General features: G+C 40.4%; 1 protein-coding gene across 2 annotated transcripts; it reads left to right on the forward strand.

Annotated features, from left to right (window-relative positions):
- Window positions 1–11,536: 11,536 nt before the first annotated feature.
- LOC139117413 (Iroquois homeobox protein 6a-like) lies at window positions 11,537–17,788 on the forward strand. Of its 2 annotated transcripts, none has more exons than XM_070680511.1 (7): window positions 11,537–12,053; window positions 12,313–12,552; window positions 12,963–13,069; window positions 13,328–13,674; window positions 14,322–14,948; window positions 15,271–15,362; window positions 16,408–17,788. In XM_070680511.1, the coding sequence occupies exons 1-6, from the start codon at window positions 12,006–12,008 to the stop codon at window positions 15,357–15,359; spliced, it is 1,458 nt and encodes a 485-aa protein (XP_070536612.1). In that variant the 5' UTR covers window positions 11,537–12,005; the 3' UTR covers window positions 15,360–15,362; window positions 16,408–17,788. The 2 variants fall into 2 exon arrangements, with proteins under 2 accessions (XP_070536612.1, XP_070536611.1); XM_070680510.1 differs by having other exon boundaries at window positions 11,571–12,053; window positions 15,271–15,355.
- The last annotated feature ends 390 nt before the right edge of the window (window positions 17,789–18,178 follow it).

An 18,178-nucleotide genomic window follows, 5' to 3' on the forward strand; every position in this document is an offset into this window, starting at 1 on the left:
TCATATAAAGTAATAAATTTTCAGCAAAAGCGTTAAGTACAGTGGATATGGTGTCGTCTCAACTGTGTGTAAATCTCTGGTAGAAAGCAAGTTGCACTGTTTATCTTCCAGATTGCAGCCAGACGTCTCTCACTGTTAACAGTGGTTCCAATACTACGATAATATACTGCACGTGACGTATTCCGGTACAAATTTAAACCCTGGCTTATTAAACGCAACTTAAAAGTCTGGTTTGTGTGAGAATCTTTGACATTAACTGGAAATGATATCCAAAAATACATTAATGGTCTGCGTCGCCGCAAAAGAAAGTGATAAAATAATATTTGCTTTTCACTTTTAACGTGACGAATATTCGAAAGTACTGCATCTTTTCACGACTGCTTCTCAGAACTAAATGTAAGTTGCAAAAAAGCGACCACCAAGATAAAGAATCAATGATTAAATTTCCTATTTTTCTCGGAATTTTATAATGGTAAACTTTACAAACAGTGTTAACTCGCTCACAGTTACAGTTCAGGTCATGGTGCTAGTATGTTGTATAGGAATTGAAAATGCACTATGAGCTCACATGTTCTAACAAATCAACTTCTCTCTTGTATTAAATCCACGTGTACAAGTAATGCATGTTTCATTCCAACTATAAATCGTGGGTGGAAGATTGGAGTATGGGACTCGCACAAAATTCAAGGCTAACGGATTAGATCAGGGACGCGTGTTTAAAACTGGAAAATGATGAAACTTGCACCGATTGAATGCCTTCATTTCTGAGTCGTGTTGTACTCAACACGACCAAAAACAGTTTTCAATCAATATTGACTTGGAACTCATTCCCTGCAATAATGTTCGGAAGACAAAGGTTCCATGAAAGTAGCCGACAAAAGGCAACATTAGAAGCAATACTTCCCTAACTATTCAAGATTCGATTATTGAATAAAAACAGGCTGAGGAGATTTGAATGCAGTATAAAAACGCTTTTGCCGTGATTGGACACGTTGACTCTGAAGCCCAGTATGAATTGAGAATAGGCCATGCACTCGACTTTGAAAAAGGCTTTCAATGATTGTACAGACAAGTGTCATGTAGTTTTTTACAAAACAGATGAAACGTCTTCGCGTTGATTTCAAAGCCTATTTCCTTTGGGCGCGTTGAAGACTCTGTGTTGGAACAATGACATGGTATCTCGTGTAGAGACATGAATTTTCCTGTACACACATTTCCCAATGCATGATAGCTCTCGGAGACATGAGGGGGGGGGGGTTACCTCCCAACAAAGGGAGACAATGCTTTTGATGCTGATTCAGATAACATCTCCGATCGCATTGATAAATGACAAGTTGCAGTGAATTTTGTTAAGTCGATGGATTATAGGTAAAATATCTGGTAATGATGTTTCCAAATCACTGTGATAAATACTTCTAATCTTTCAAGCCAATCAGAAAGCGTCGATACGAACACCGCACGTTTTGGCGCCAATATGTCATTATCCTATGATAAATGTACCATCATTTAAACTATATCTCTGAATTTTGGCTAAATAAATTCGTTCGAACTTTTATATCCCGTTTATGATACAGTTATTACGAAAATGATATTATAATAGCTGTAGATTGGGATGTTTGTAGAACGGCAACCCACAAACGTCATGGCGAACGGCTATATCCCATGATTTGTCTCACGTCAAGTTCAAAAGATTAAATTCACTCTGATTGTATTTGACCCTCCGAAACGAGTATTTACGGAAATACTGGTAACGTGCGATTATATTTATTATACCTGAATGATTTCAGTTTGAGTTGAAAATAATTCTTACGCTGGGATCAGAGTTGGTCGCTAAAGCTGCATTTTATTGTTAGCTCTTTGGTTGACTGAGTGAAAAATATTTGGAATGAATAACCATGAATGCATTGATGTCACCTGAAGCTTTTCATTGCCATATCGATGTGTTCACAAGTCGACCATTACAATTAAAAAACAATAGGATGAGATATAGATGTGATGGTGGAGAAGGTTGACCCATTCAGCAAATGGTAACGGTATAGCTCAGGTCTCTTGCTTTCACTATGAACGGAGAGTCGAGAATAATCTTGACTCCACCACGCAGCCGCACTTTCGTCAAGGCGCCTAAGGCACATTATGGAATAATTTAAAAATGTAATACTAGTAATCATTATCGTGTATGAATTAACAATCTTTCCTGACTTTGTGGTTGACGTCGCTTGTATTGCCGATTTTTTAAGTGATAGAAAGTTGTGTCTGTCAGGATAACACAGTAACTTGCGACCGAAAAACTAGCAAGTCTATTCCACAACCAAAGATCAACAGAAATGCCAGGACTCTGGTCACAATACACCGACCTTTCTATTGATTACTTTTCGATTTCAATGTTGAATCATAGGGTTTAGCGAAAATACACCGTAGTACGCCTTCCATCTTCACATGATAAGTTCATTTTTGCGCCACTTTCCGAGATATTTATCGTTTCTAAAGAGAGCAGTACAAGACAATCACTTTGGCTCAAGTATTCCCTTTTCAGTGTAACACTTACTTCTTCGTTATATATATATATATATATATATATATATATATATATATATATATATATATATATATATATATATATATATATAAAACACGATTGGAACTAATTTGGGATAATTGGATTTTCATATTTTCAAATTTCTCAAAAGTGTTTGTTGCCATATAGCTGAATGTTGCAATATCGCAAATTTCTTATAAAAGCATGTGTGTAATATGAAAAGAAAAGCAGATGAGATAACATTTGTAGATTAAATCGACATTACTTCACCATCCAATTTAAAAACAGGACTTAGGCGTTACTCAGAGTTTCACGCTACATGTATCCTCTGTAGCGATCATCAGACGAACGTATATATATATATATATATATATATATATATATATATATATATATATATATATATACATATATATATATATGTGATATATATATGTGATAACACAAAATTACTTCAAATATATATATATATATATATATATATATATATATATATATATATATATATATATATATATACATATGTATATATATATTCTGACGACCTAAAACACAGACTTGAAAACTCGCCGTTTCATTTCTTCCTGAGAGTTGTGGATCATGTCTCCTCACAGACACGTGAAAAATCCGATGTTCCTACAACGTCATCAACTTTTGTTTTCGTATCGATCGTCGAGTTCATTGTATGAGATCAATTTCGGACCAGCCAGTGTCTACATCATCGGTCTGTAACTCTCTAAATGAATGAATGAATGAATGAATGAATGAATGAATGAGGGAATGAATGAATGACTGTTGCCTTTGTTTCGACTGCAGGGATTTCTCAACCTCAGCAGATGCGTATGACAAAATTTCCATCATTGCAATTACAAAGCTTACCAGCCATATGATCAACAAGGGGGTATATGTTTATCTCGCGGTTGCAGACAGTCGAATCTTTGGTCTGCGTAATACTCTTTGTTGCCCTTTTCCTTAATCACAAATAGCATAAAATTCCCATTGTTTCCTGGTTTGATCCTTCAAATCCGCTAGATCGAGTTCCGGGATCAATTTGCCCCGGTGTGTTTTCCTGATGAAGTCATGCGCACTACTTTAGAAAAAAGATATATATGGCTGGAGAGGACAATGGAAATTCCTTTGTCCCGTATCTGTACCATGGTTGTGTTTGTTTACAGACTGAACTGTGTCAGATTTTGTTTTATTGTTTTGTTTTTGAGGATATTGAGCTTGCAGGGATCAACGAGAGACGGGAAACATGTCAGGGGAGGTGAAAAGCCCTGTTAGTGCTGGGGTGACATATTGATCGTTTGGGAGACTACACCGGAACAGCAAATGACAGAGTGACTTGTCTGGCTTTCTGAATGGGCAGACGTTTAGTGCAAATAGTAGGAAACAGCAAAAGAGTGAGGGAGTAAGGCAGTCAGAGCACTGCTTGAGATGAAAAGTAGTGAAGCAATTCAAAGGTTCAACTAATTAGGGTCATCGTGTAGGGGGAAAAATCACAGCGTATAATGGCTAATTACAAGTTCCATTTAGCGTAAAAGGGTCAGTAGCTGGGACAAATGAGCACAGAGTTGACAGGAGCCCAGAATGTGTGTGGGAATGGTCGCCCAACACCTGCACTACATCTATACAAAATAAAAGAATTGCCATTGAGTGTAAATCACTATGCCACAATTGAAACTTGCATTGAAACAAACACAAAGATAGTTCTTGTACATGGCGTCTCGCTTCCATTGCATGGCAGAGAAGAATAGAAAGTTCGCTGTCTATAATGAGATTCGATTGTAAAATGTCTTATTATAAAGCCATCTTTGCCGACTTCACTTATCTCCGTGATGATGTAGTCAAATGCGGTAGAAACGTTTACTACAAAATGACACAAAATGGAATCTGGATTAGTGCAGTAAAATACAGCTAAATAACTCAGGATTACTTTCAAATGTGTTTTTAAGGATGTGGAGTTTGGAAATCGGATGTTCATTTATCCCAGGGTAATTGATGTAGTCTGTGTTAATGGCAGCTATACCAAGACACATATCCCAGCTACTGTTCGTCTTCTTCTTAGACTAAGCCACTAGATGATTCGCTCTACTGCTCCCCATTAGCACTCATCTAATATTGCTTTCACGGAGCTTTTGCCCGAAAATTTATCGTTGTATGCTTGGCTAGCTTCCACTGATCCTAGATTCGAGTCAAAGATATTGTGAGGAAGAGTGCCACTTCCAATCGGGGTGACCCAACCCGACACACGGTTCAAACTTCTTGACGGATATCACACCATTTCTGCGTTTCAAATCGTCTCGGCTCTGTCGGTATCAATGCGACTTTTCAGCTCGTGTCACTTTGGGAATGACAGTACTATTTGTCACTTCGCCTCATTTATACGTCACTCGCTACGTCATCGCTACCATCTTTCAGGATATGTGTGAATTGATGACAAGCGCTTTAGTTATTGACACACTTGCCACTCGGTGTGCGCTATCCCCCAGTGCTATCGTTGCCATATATCGCACTTTCTGTTTTCCCCTGCCTTTCAGACAATATTTGCACGCATGAGCAGTAGACATAAGTAGATCTGACATAGCCGGAACTGGGGAAAATACACCAACTCGAAAATCACGTCAGTGAATCGTATTCCCTTTCTGTACATCGGTGAGCCCTCTTTACTTGGTTCAATTTTCTTACAATTTCAGTCTGTGCTAAAAGATACACGGCATGCTCATATTCCGAGTCATGACATCGGTGATAATTATATGAATTATACGGACTCGGTTTAAAATGGAGCGTATTTTGACAAGGGGATACTGTTCCGATCCTGAGCAAGACGAATACATAATCTTCATTATTTTTCTAGACGGAAAAAGTGGGACGAAATTATCGAAGTTTTAGGCGATAAGGCCCCCGTTGTAAATGTGTGGGGGAGAATGAGACAGTTTGGCACCGCTTATGAAAATTTGTCGGACATTATCATGCATGATTTGTTATTAGCAACACCTTACTATACAGCAAAGGTTTGGCCGCCGAAAAGGCATGGCAAAGGGCCATCGATGACTAACGTGAAGATTTCCTGTAGTCCTTTGTTTGCCTTCAGCGGAGGCTCTGTGTTTGTGCTGTGGTAATTAGTGATAGTCACCCCTTGAAAACCGTCGGAATGCCACTAAAGTACCAACAGATCGATGGGCTCTATTATACACGCTGCATACCCGGACAGAGGATCTTCGCCCTGCTCGGCCCCTGTTCGCTCTACACGCACAAGCCGTTACGTTCGTCGTGCCAAAAATGGCTTTTTCGTGAACCGTGTTAACGGTGAATCCTAAGGATAACTCATTTGAAGGTGTTTATTTTGCCCTTAAAATGTGTATACACGGAAGCAAACAAGATGGACAATAGCGGCGTGCATGTCTTTGATACTTTGCAACAACTGTTATTTAGTTTACAATGCTCGAAATCCAATTAGGATTGGGCCGCTGTTTTGGCTTGGAATACTAATTAGTAATAGATACGACTTTTCAATCCCCTGGCTAATTACACCAACATAGGCATGACTTTAGATCGTAGACAGAGATGTGTCAACCAAATAACAAAACATCAGAATCCCAGCGGTGCAACCTCGTCTCTATTAAGTAAGCTCCGGGTTAAATTTTTATCGTATATCTACCTTCCATCACACCAGCATTAACTTTTTTTTGCCTGCCTAGTCGCAGTCACTAATTCCATGTGTGGTCGTTTGCCGTAGCCGATAACGGTGTCCTCAAAGGTCGGCGACTCCCATTATCTATCGACGTTTTGCCAAGAGTAGCTAGCTGAAAGTTGATGCTACGGATGAAACCCCAATGAGAAAAACCTCAGACCATCGTTTAACCACACATGCGTACAACAACAACAAAAAACACAAAAATCGAAAACGACACTGTGGCGTCTAGTTCCTGTTGTCAAGATCTTTCTTCTTCTTCTTCTAGTGTGTTCTGGACAAAGGGAGGGACGTATAGAGTGGGACACACTGACGGAGAAGGATAGACTAGACTGGCAGACAGAGACAAAGCTGTCTGGTTACCAACATAAATAAATAAAGAATCGGGTCTTCTTTTCTTTAGTCAAAGATTTGTCCCGTACATGCAAGATAGCATGACCGTGACATGAACTGCCGACCTCGGACAAGAAAACAAGACAAAACATCAAACAACAACAGAAAGCCCAAGACATTTTCGATTTAGAAATCATGCTTTTTTAATAGATATTTCATCATATCACACAGTGTCAGCAACAATGGAAGATGTCATGTTATTGCCCTGGAGAGATGCGCTTGGGATAACAACGTGCACGTATCTATGGACCGGGGATGCGGAGAATGTTCTTGCAACGCGTAAACAAACAACACAACGGCGACACAAACTCCGATGTACATATACATATCTCCCCAGAGATACGGCTTTTTTTTCCAACGGCAAGAGTCGCCATTGTACACAGCAGAAAACGAGCGTGTAAGATAGATACATTCTCATCGCGACTGCTGTAATGGCCTTTGTCAAATTCTTTGCGGACATGCCATTAAAAATCCCTTTATTCACGTGTCTTGGGCACCGCATAAAACGTCGTCATGACTTCAGCATTTTGGTAGGTTTGTAAAAAACTTCTTTGTTTTACATCAAGGTGTGCGCGGTAAGCGAGAGTCGGAAAAAATGCTACTGAGGTTTGCCAAGCTTTGAGAAAAAAGACAGGGCCCATCGGCACCTCCTTCTGAACACTTAATTATCATCACCAAACTTTTATTTCGTCAGTTATGTGTTTTAGGAAATTGGACAAGTAAACAGAGTGATTATGCAAAATGCATCAAATTGATGCTTCGCTCATTAGTACTGGTTGTAAACGGTAACAAATTTGCGCCAGCGACGCTCTGTGAACACATTAATTGAGCATCATAAATTATGACCCAATGTGACATGAGGACAACACACCACGTGCGGACGCCGGCGCTACTCGCCTTACACCGCGTCAGTTTGCCTTCAGTGACGTAATCGGTTGTAAATCGATCATGACTGGGGAATGCGACCACCGCGACCGTGGAAATGATCCCAGCGGCGCACCGGACAAGATGTATGGTGTGCTGACACCTCTATGTGTCTGTGTAAGACTTGTAATGGGATCTCTGACAGGGCGAAAGACTTCAATGCCATTATTAAATCGTTTTTGACGCATCTTCAAGGATATCAAACGCTGTTAATGTGTCTAGGTTCGTCTAGAGACACGCATTCCGCAAAAAAACTCGACGCGTGAGCTTTGCAAGACGAATTTCATGAAGATGCAGTGAACTCCATTCAAAACATAGCGCGGTCGGTTTCAGCAACTCGCTCATAGATGTGCGACTGATAATGTTTAATGGATCAAAAATTCTTTAATTTCGCTGTATCTCCTTACATTATCTGAACTTTGGACAAAGGGAACGTGTAAAGCAACCCCCATTGCACTGTGCATTCTTGTTTTCTTTAAGCTGTGCCGAGTCGGGGGCTATTATGAAGTAAAACACAACGCGATATTAGCATGAAATTGAGCATTAGCGCTATTCACTGGAGATACCATCTTGAATGTTGAATGAGAATGGTAACTATATGCATTTACTGGTCACACACAATGCAGTAGCTGGCACACCACTTATGCGCCAGTAACTGAGCATGTAAACGGAGACTTCGATTCGGATATACTTGGCAGCACTGCGCTACGGTGAGAGTCCCTGCTCTCTACAAACAGACAACATCTCTAATTAGGGTCCTTTCCAACATGACTGCACTAACCGAATGCTAATGCCGTGTAAAATCTTTATTCCACGCCAAAAACTACAAATGCTGACTGCATGCAAACATCAACAGTTCGGAAGAGGTGGGGAACGGGAAACAGGAAGATACAAGAGAACCAGCTGCCAAAAGAACTTTGGAAAAGACATGGCTCCAAGCAAGCGGCTACATATCATAATTAGTTTTCTTCATTGCTCGCTAGGCATGGTTTTAATTTGTTTCGTAATCCTCCGAGCAACTTTTCATGAAAAATGAAAGTTATATCCGAGCCTAGGGCTTGCCAACTTATCCACATCAAGTTAATGGACCATCAGAGAAATCCAAATCCATCTAGCTTTTTTCCCGACGTGACGATGTCGCCCTCTAAACCCACACCGGCCAGATTAAACCCGGTCTCATGTTCTTCCCACCGACGGAAACTTTTTTTTTCGGAAGAAGCACAATCACAATATTCGCAGTATTGCATGTACACACGGGTATTATAGCTTGGAGGGTCGGCCTTTTTTCCTATCCACTGACGGGGGACAGTGTTACCGACTCCAGTCAGTGATCAGTATCATGTTTGCAAAAAGTAACTGAGCTGCCGGCCAAATGGCCAGCAAGTGAGCCAACAGTGTTTCCTCATTGTTTATTATGTGTTTACCTTATCTTGGACACGATACATGTGACGAGACCAACCGAAAGCTAATCCCTGGACCTCTCGTGTATTTTTTACCTACCGCACCAGGTATTCGGTTTCCCTATCCACTTTGCCTTCGTTTCTTTCTGACCGACGGACTAATTATACACTAGTATTTTGCCCGTCGTCTGCAAGCGAGAGGCGCTTTGATGTAGGCCTTTATTTTGAAAACAAAAAACATGAAAGACTTGGGAAACGGTTGGGACAGACAGACAAACGTGTAGATACGAATAGACGGTCAAGTAGGGGACAAAAACGGACTAAGAGAAAGGAGGGCAGACCGCTTATAGACGGACAGACTGGCAGGTATTTGAGCAGGCAGGTGGATTCATACCGCGTTGGGTTTCTTCGAAGACTGTCACACCCATACGGGTGAGTGATTAGATGAACAGATACACGAGAGATAAATTGAGAGATAGCTCCATAGATGAACGGATAGATAAATAGATTAATGCAATAAAGAATGGTTGTTTACCCAAGTAGATAGATACATTGATAGATATATAGATACGTACATAAATAAGTAAATATATACGTATATCTACGTGCATGAATAGAATGACACAACACATTATATATATATATATATATATATATATATATATATATATATATATATATATATATATATATGTATGTATGTATGTATGTATGTATGTATGTATAAGTATACAGATGTCCTTGTGGGAAACTACAGTACTTGATGCTAAAAACAGAGCGTTACAAATAATAACACAAATTACTTCAAGTACAAAGTAATTATATCTGTTACTTAAGTTTCATTCATCTAGCAAGCTTCTGACTATTTTTTCCTTAGGACATCATTCTCGTTTATATGGTTTGGACTATACTACAGTTTTGGCTGGTTTTGAAATTCGATAAATAATATTTGCTTTATATATATATATATATATATATATATATATATATATATATATATGCAAAAAAACAAATTCATATATATATATATATATATATATATATATATATATATATATATATATATACACACTTTGGTATATCTGTGTGCATATATGTGTGTGTAGATGAATGGATGGATGGGCTGGATAGAAGGATGGATGGACGGGCGTTCAGATAGAACTGAGCAGCACTTCATAGGAAGAGAAAAAAAGTGTCATTATCATGAATGTTCGTGACAATTATCCATCCATATCCTCATATGTTGAGCAAAACACATAACAGGTGAAAACATCCTCTCCATTGATGAACATTTTCGCAAAGAAACTGGAAATAAAAGGATTTGAAACAATACAATATCAGTTGTTTAGGAATTAAATGGTCAAGTTAATTATTTTTTGCTAATGTAGGAGTAAGCTTGAGCTGAAAGAAAGAGATTTAAATCCTCTGTATCTATAGAGGAAGGGTTTGAAAAGTGAACGCGGTGAATAGGAACGCAATGGAGAGTTGCATGTCTAATGGTATAAACTAGGCAACTTCGGCACTTTCTGTGAGAGATTAGCCGCTCTGTGAGTTGCGGCGTATAATGGGGTTAGAATTGTCGGCAAGTTGCTCAGTTCCGCCGTCATACGCTGATAGAGCACGCTAACTTGACCCAAGACAAAAGTTCTAATGAGATTTAGCGGACTAAAACGCCTCCTATGCGAGTTTGTTTTCATTTTAATCCGGGTGAGAATGAAGCTGTGTGAATAGCCTATGTAGGTTGGTGGTGGGCTGGTCGAGTGCCCTCTCAACTCATTAGCATAGAGGTTCATAATACAACAAGTCAACTTACATACTTCAAACAAAAGCAAAGTCAAAAAATAAAACAAAGCATTTTAAATAACACGGAGAGCAGCCTGTTCATACACGATTTGAATATTTGAAGAGAGTTCTCAGAATAATCTGGGGGACTAGAGTGAGCGTGATTGTAAAGTATACATGGGTTTGAATGAAAGCTGAGCGATGAAGAAACGTTATTGAGTTATTTTGCCCGGTGGCGGTAGTATGTACATGCTGTAAACATGCTGTGGTGTTGATAACAACAACGAACGGACTGGTTCGATACGTGTAAGAGATTACCAAATACAAAGATACGAACTCACTTCGTACACGGGTACAGAAGAGAACAAGATAGACAGAGACACAATGAACTGGTACGGTAAAGAACGACAACAGCGCACAGCAGACCGCATAGAACGCGCGCATGTCCTGAAGGTCGAACTCGGAAGGCATCACCTCAAGCCGAGTACAACGGCTAATTTACAATCAAATTTAGCTTACATTTATGTGTTGTATTTTTCTGAGTGCGCTCTTACAAAGGGGTCACAGCTTCCCTGCCAAAACACTGCTTATCGTTCATTATACTGGCGTGCCTTGGTTCTCAACATGAAAACTACACCCAAATGGGCAGGCATTCATATGCAGTCCACCCATAGTAGGCGGAGCTTCATTGTAATGGTCGTCTGTTGTGTCCTTGTCTAGCCTGCTAAATGAACGTTAACAACTCATCGGCTGTCAATCATTTTGGCGCATTCGACCAATGTATTTGCTTGGTCATAAATTAATTTGATTGGTGAATCTCAGCGGAACTGTCACATCAACTAAATGTCAATATGACGTAGCATGTTTCGGGAGTACATACATGCATGGTGATAAGATAGTAGTTACCAACCCCATTCTTTGCCTTTCATAGGAACCAAGGCCCACAACGCGCTGTACGCTACATACAGTTAGACAAGACTGATCGGACTACCAGTGCAGTGCACTCTTGCACCACCACTATCGCCGTGACCTGTCTGCCATAGCAGGCGTAGAGCGCAAGGAGCTGTACGATCATCGGGCTCAAGTGTTGTTCCGTCCCGGCCTTTGATAAAAAGAGAGATTGGCTGAAAGTGGCGTGTCTTTCCTTATTTGAGGCATATTGGAGTTTTCCATATTATATGTACGCTGGTTTAACTTAAAGTACCAAGTTTGAACTATTAGCGAGTACCGCCAATCGCTTCAACTTGATTCGGAGCTTTAGACCCAGAACGCTGTCATGTCCGCAGCTTATCCCCTTGGCTATCCCTATCCGACGTCTTCCCAGGTAAATAGACCATCCATTGTGTTTTCAGTATCATTTCACAAACCCTGCGATATTATGAAAAGTTCTTATATATGTAATTCTTAAGCGGGCGTTGGGAAGTCGATCGGCTGTTAAACGACCCGCCCGGCGAAACGTGCACAGTGTAAACCATATTGCAATCTCACCCTTAACTTACACCTTCCATGCTTATTTAAACTATAGTCAAGCAACCCCGAACTAATTGCAATATTTTGATCATACTTTTTGCGATTTGTTTCAGTTACTTATGTCAAGTGTAAGCCACAGTTCCACATCATGTTGTGAAGGTGGACGACCAATAATGACAGATCCACACACGGGCCAGACTGTGTGTTCTTGTCAATACGACGCCAGCCGGGCAGCGACACTCATGCACTCTCGGGTAGCCGGCTTGCCTTTTGTCTACGGTTCAAGTTATCCCAGCGATCAAGGATACGTACCGACATTTGGGACAGATCCGTCAGCTTTTTACTCACCATTGGTACGTTTTAAAAGTTTACAATCCTTACACCCCGTTGGGTTAAGACCGCTCCAGTCTCAGTGCACGAGTTCGGGATGACTTCAACACACAATAACACGATTGGCAACATACGGTTTTACGTGTTTCATTTTTAATATCAATCATTTTAGAGACTAGAAATCCGAGCAAGGGAAACTAGCAGCAAACCATGATAGCCGAAAAGCTTACGATATTAAGGAGCATACTTATAATTATCGTAAAACGGGTATTTCCATGTTTATGGTACACAGAGTTCTACTGTGCATTGCCAGTGAACATGTGGTAGTAGGCAGCACTCCACCGAAAATCGTCAAACTTTCAACAGGTCTTTTGTATACAAATTGAAGTTCAAATGAACATTATCAAACTGTTTGGTTGTATTTCTGTTTCAGAACACGACTTACGATTTAAAAACTAGCGCGGACGGAAGCTGGAGTTCCCCGTATCAACCGACTGCTTGCTATCCGTACGACCCTACTTACCAATATTACGGAGATAGGTATGTAGTACCATGTACACAAGTGCATTCAACAAACACTCCTTCCGACTCAAATTTCTCATTTTGTATTGTTCCCTTGGAGAGCCTCGCACAATCAAAATGTTCTAAAATGTATAGTTTTTGAAGGCATGTTAATGCTGTGAAATTGAAAAGAAACTGCCCGTTGTGGTTGTCTGTGAAATGGAAGTGAAAACACAGCATATAGGAAAGAGAAACAGCGTATAAAGATTTATTCACATGTCTTTCCGTCCGTTACAGATATGGCGGTGTCGATATCAACGGAGCGGCAAGGAGGAAAAACGCCACCCGCGAAACGACGAGCACGCTGAAAGCCTGGCTCTACGAACATCGAAAAAACCCCTACCCAACCAAAGGAGAGAAAATTATGCTTGCGATTATCACAAAAATGACCCTAACTCAAGTTTCCACGTGGTTCGCAAACGCTCGTCGACGGCTTAAAAAGGAAAATAAAATGACATGGTCGCCGAGGAATAGGTGTGGTGACGATAGAAAGTACGATTCGGACGACGGCGACAACGACGACGACGACAAAGACGAAACAAAGGATGATGATGACCAACACTCGGAAAGATTGGACAGTTTAGGTGAGTGATTTGGTCTATGAATTGAATTACTTTACCCATTATCGCATCACATCTCCCATTAACTTCCCGTTGTGATATTATAGTTTTCACTGAAAAAAAGGGAGACTTCATAGGAATCTCCATTGATAGTAAAAAAAACCACTAAGTTTACCCAACGTATATCAAACATATCTCTGTATAATCTACCTTTTTACAATTTCTGAAAGTAGCCATATTCTCACTGTCTTGCCTGGTCTTGATCTGCCCGCAGAGAAGCGAGGTTCTCTCAGATTAAAACTTTAAATTAAACCCTGTTTTCCTTCGTTGGTTTCCCCGACAAAATTCGTATTTGCTTTCCAAGTTTTGAGTTTCAATGTTCTATCGTATCAAACAGGCGTTACTGTGGTGGCCTCATGTTGTTTTTAATCAGCGATTTTTCATACTTCTGGGCACTTTCTTGTGATATTTCCGCAAACAGCTGTCGCGCCGTTAGAAGTTTTCATAAACGGAACATGAATATTATTATGACAATTATGTGGTATTAAACAACATACTTCAACACCGTTTCAAAAGAGCGTTGTAAATTTTTAATGCGGTCGTCGCTCTGCACGCTGCTGTGCGTTAAACTCGCATTTAATACAACCTGTATTTTTCTACACTCTATTTAGACACTGATAAAGAGAATGACGATATCGATGATCATCCAAAAGATGACAGTGAAGTCGATAGCGAGGAGAGAGTTAAAGAAGACGACAGTTGTAGACATTCTTCGGGTAACGCTGACTCACTCAGTTTGTCGGACCCACCACTACTATCGCAGAATGCAAGTACAACAAACAGAATACCCACTGCTACCTCAACCCCAACCCAACAACAGCCGCAACCGGCGCCTAAACCGAAAATTTGGTCGCTGGCTTCGCTAGCACGGACTTCAAATCCAAGTAGTCCAGAATTGCCACAGAGGTCACCGTTATGTCAGCAAACCATCTCTGCAAGCTCATTCCAAACACATCTCAGTCTGAACACGGAACCTAATGTGAACACGCTACAACACTGGGTGGACGGTGTTTTCCATCCCCAGGCTTCACGAATTGCATACAGTGCGGCAAACCGGAGCACAGCCTCGTCAGTATTATCGCACACGCACAATCCCATGTTAGGAACGGACAATGCGTTAATGCGATCTGGTGGTAGTGAGTTACACTCAGGACCAAGTCGCGATCTTGCGATGATAGCCCACAATAGCGCCCAGGCGACAAAGTACAGCATAGCGGCTGCGGCCTTTCACAGAGAAGGTTAGTGAAAGTCAATAATACTCACAATCCTTTATCGAAAATATCAAGTTAACAACTTGTTGCCTTCTCCAGGTTATGAAGCATTGACAATTTCAACAACTTAAAAGATTTATTACAGTCGCTAAGAAGCTGGATCATGTGAACCGTGCACACGGGATTTACCGATGACCAACTCCACGCCACGTTTCTAACTCAACCCGATAAAAGACAGTTTCCTTGCTGTCTTTCAATTGTTTACAACATTCCATAGCTGCCGTAGTTAGCTATTTTTCTTCACCTTGATTTTTAAGTTACTTATTTTTGTTTTCTTGTACACTTGTAGACGATTTACGTGTGGACAAATCATCGCACGTCAGCGAAGCAAGTGAACACCCAATCCGAACAGCCTTTAAACCGGTAGCAAAGAGGTAAGAGGTAAGACTTACTTCTTTTCTCTCTCAGACTTTCTTTCTCATCAATTTATTTTTCATATCTGTTCGAGATCCGACCAAATTTTTATCATAAGCAATCATTTTACGGTCGACTAGGTTGGCTTTATGGTGGCAGTAGTGACGGCCGGCTTGTCAGCTCGGTTGAGGGAGAGAGGGACGCGCCTGTAGTGTAGCTCGCTCATTCTCACTGACTCGTCAGCAGATAACGTGGTCAGCTAACCCCCTTGTCCTCGACGATGACACTCGAAGTCATATTAAATTATGAGTTTCAATTACAATGAGTTTTGAGCTTCTAGCGGAGACGTTTCTTGTCCGATCGAATCATGAAGTTTGCACAGTTGGTGTTGAAATAGTGCAATTATTTTATTTTAATAATCACGTATTTGATAGATTGGAAGGGCATTTAGTTTCTATTATCCTTTAATAATTGACATACATACGTCGAGAATTTTTATGTTAAATTTTAATTGACATTACATAGCAAACCTTATTGATTAGAGTTGTGGGCATTCAAAAAGGCAGGGTTTCGTTACGCTTCAATGTTGGTATAGTTAGGAATGCAGGGTACAATATTTTGTCGTGTGGCTGTTAGTCTATTTCTTATTCCCCGGGAAGGAAAATTCTCGTCTATCATGATTTAGGATGGCCACGCCGAGTATTATTTCGACACCATTGTCAGCAGCCCGTGCGGAAAACCACGGATCCCGCCGACAGCCAGTAATCCCTGCCAATAACGGTTTCGTCTATCATATCATTTACTATACGCACTGTAGAGCACGGCCACGATAATCATAGCTTGTTTTCAATCATTAGGAAAATGCACAGATATGGTTATTGAAATATTAAATACTAGGGCCAGTAATTGCCATGCATAGAAATATTAAACGCTCCGCTATGCGGCGGCGACAGGCGATGTTTAGCAATGTTTTAGCCGAGCCTGGTCAGTGAGTTTAAAGAAAAGTAAATCGAATGAAGGTTGACCTCTTATGTAGTCATTTATTTTGCTTTTTTGTTCTTATTCGGTATAGGTTAGGAGTAAATATGGCAGTTAATGGACAGTCTGTTCACAGAGAGTATGACGCAGCGATGGCGCTCACCAGTCTTTCATCGCGGTGATATACACGCACTAAAGACTGCCAACTCTTCGACCTTGTCCACCGATCCATTTAAGCAGACATTTGCAACTGGAACAGTCAATGAAAAGACAACTAGCTCAGTAAGCATCAACGGTTTATTGTTATACTTATTTGACATACAAAAAAACTCAAAGACTTTATAAAACAGAGAACTTCCCGGCCAAACTTTAAATCAAGATTCCAGTGTCTGCTTGCAATCGTACATGTTACAAGGCTAGTTTGAATTTCAAGAGATGCATGGAGTGCCCGCTGTCGGACTTTCTCGTAACGGTTACAGAGAATCTGCATGCAGAAGTGAACGTGAACGTGAACGACCACCGAAATGCCTGTTCCTGTTCACGTGCTTTCCACAACGGGAGGAAAAGTGCCATGCGCCCGACGACAATATCGCAAATGAGGCTTAAATCGAAGGGACGGTCGTGCTAAAACAACCCACCTTGCCGAACTCTCCATCATGCCTTGTAGTGCAACGAATGTATCAGTCTACTCACGCAGAACGGTTTTCTCCGATTTGCCAAAAATTTGTAGCAAAGAATCATTAGCAGCCAATGTTTCATTTAGATTCCTACATTTGACGGGCAATATATGCCTTTGCATGTATTGGGTTTTTTACATGAACTCTTTTGTGAGACAAATGTCATTGTTACTTGACTTGAGTATGCAATGACACTGCACCCGTCCCTTTCCGAAGGAGAACGTTTTTTTGACTCAGATGTTGCGGGCAAATTTTCGCCACAGTGACGTATACCAATGCTGTAAATTATCAAGCTCAATGTAGAAGTGTTATTTAAAAAATCTTTGAATAATCTTGTTTTCGATTTTGTCTACTTAAAACCAATTATTTTTGATAGTAAATAAAAAGCGACCACGGGGAGAGCAATTTTTGAATTGTCCAAAGTCGCCGACCTGACTTCGTCGTTTCTGCAAAATTGTAACAGGAACGTTTTGCTATGATGCTTTCGACACACCTCCTTTTGAGTAATGTCTTTCTGTTTTCAAAACAGCAAAAAACCAAAAAACCACCGAGATTGTCTTACCGTCGAGTTTGCTCTTCCTTTTTATGTCACTTCCCACCCTTACAATTTCTGAGACAACCCTCCCAACATTCGATGTCCCCCAACCATTCACTTCAAAAAAAGACTCTTCGATTGTTTTGAAGTCGAAATAAGGTAAACAGGTGTATTTCTGTAACATATCCTCTCCATTGAACATTCTAACAAAGCTATGTATAAATTCAAAACTAAATAAATGTATTTCTTACATGCGATTAAAAGTAGTCTCGTTTTGTGTGGCAAGCTAGAAGCAAAAGACCGAGCAAAGAGTATTTATGTCCGTCAGTTGGCCATGTCTTGTACTCAATGTGGCGATCTACTGGGCATAACCGATCGAATAACCATGCTTTTCAGTCGGTTACTGCTGACTTACTCTGCTCAATTGTAAACCACGGTCATGGTTCCCGTTTCGTTTCCCAAATTACACTCATATCCACGTGCTTATTGCTTTACATACCATTTAGCGGCACTTTGAAGTGGACTCGGCAGTCCCCGCCTCCCATTCGCTATTACTCAGACGTTTATCTTTGTGGTAACTTACTGTATATTCTACCGTTAACTCTAAAGCCTCTACTACATTCTGATTAAGACTGGAGTAGTTTTTGAGCTAT

The sequence above is a fragment of the Ptychodera flava genome, chromosome 18 (genome assembly GCF_041260155.1).
Source record: "Ptychodera flava strain L36383 chromosome 18, AS_Pfla_20210202, whole genome shotgun sequence".
Classification (NCBI taxonomy): Eukaryota; Metazoa; Hemichordata; class Enteropneusta; family Ptychoderidae; genus Ptychodera; species Ptychodera flava.

Excerpts from the sequence above, each read along its gene's own strand:
- LOC139117413 (XM_070680510.1), top strand. The coding sequence starts at position 12,006 with ATGTCCGCAGCTTATCCCCTTGGCTATCCCTATCCGACGTCTTCCCAG. Across the intron at positions 12,553-12,962 it reads CAGCTTTTTACTCACCATTG|AACACGACTTACGATTTAAA; the intron begins GTACGTTTTAAA and ends TTTCTGTTTCAG. Across the intron at positions 13,675-14,321 it reads GGAAAGATTGGACAGTTTAG|ACACTGATAAAGAGAATGAC; the intron begins GTGAGTGATTTG and ends CACTCTATTTAG.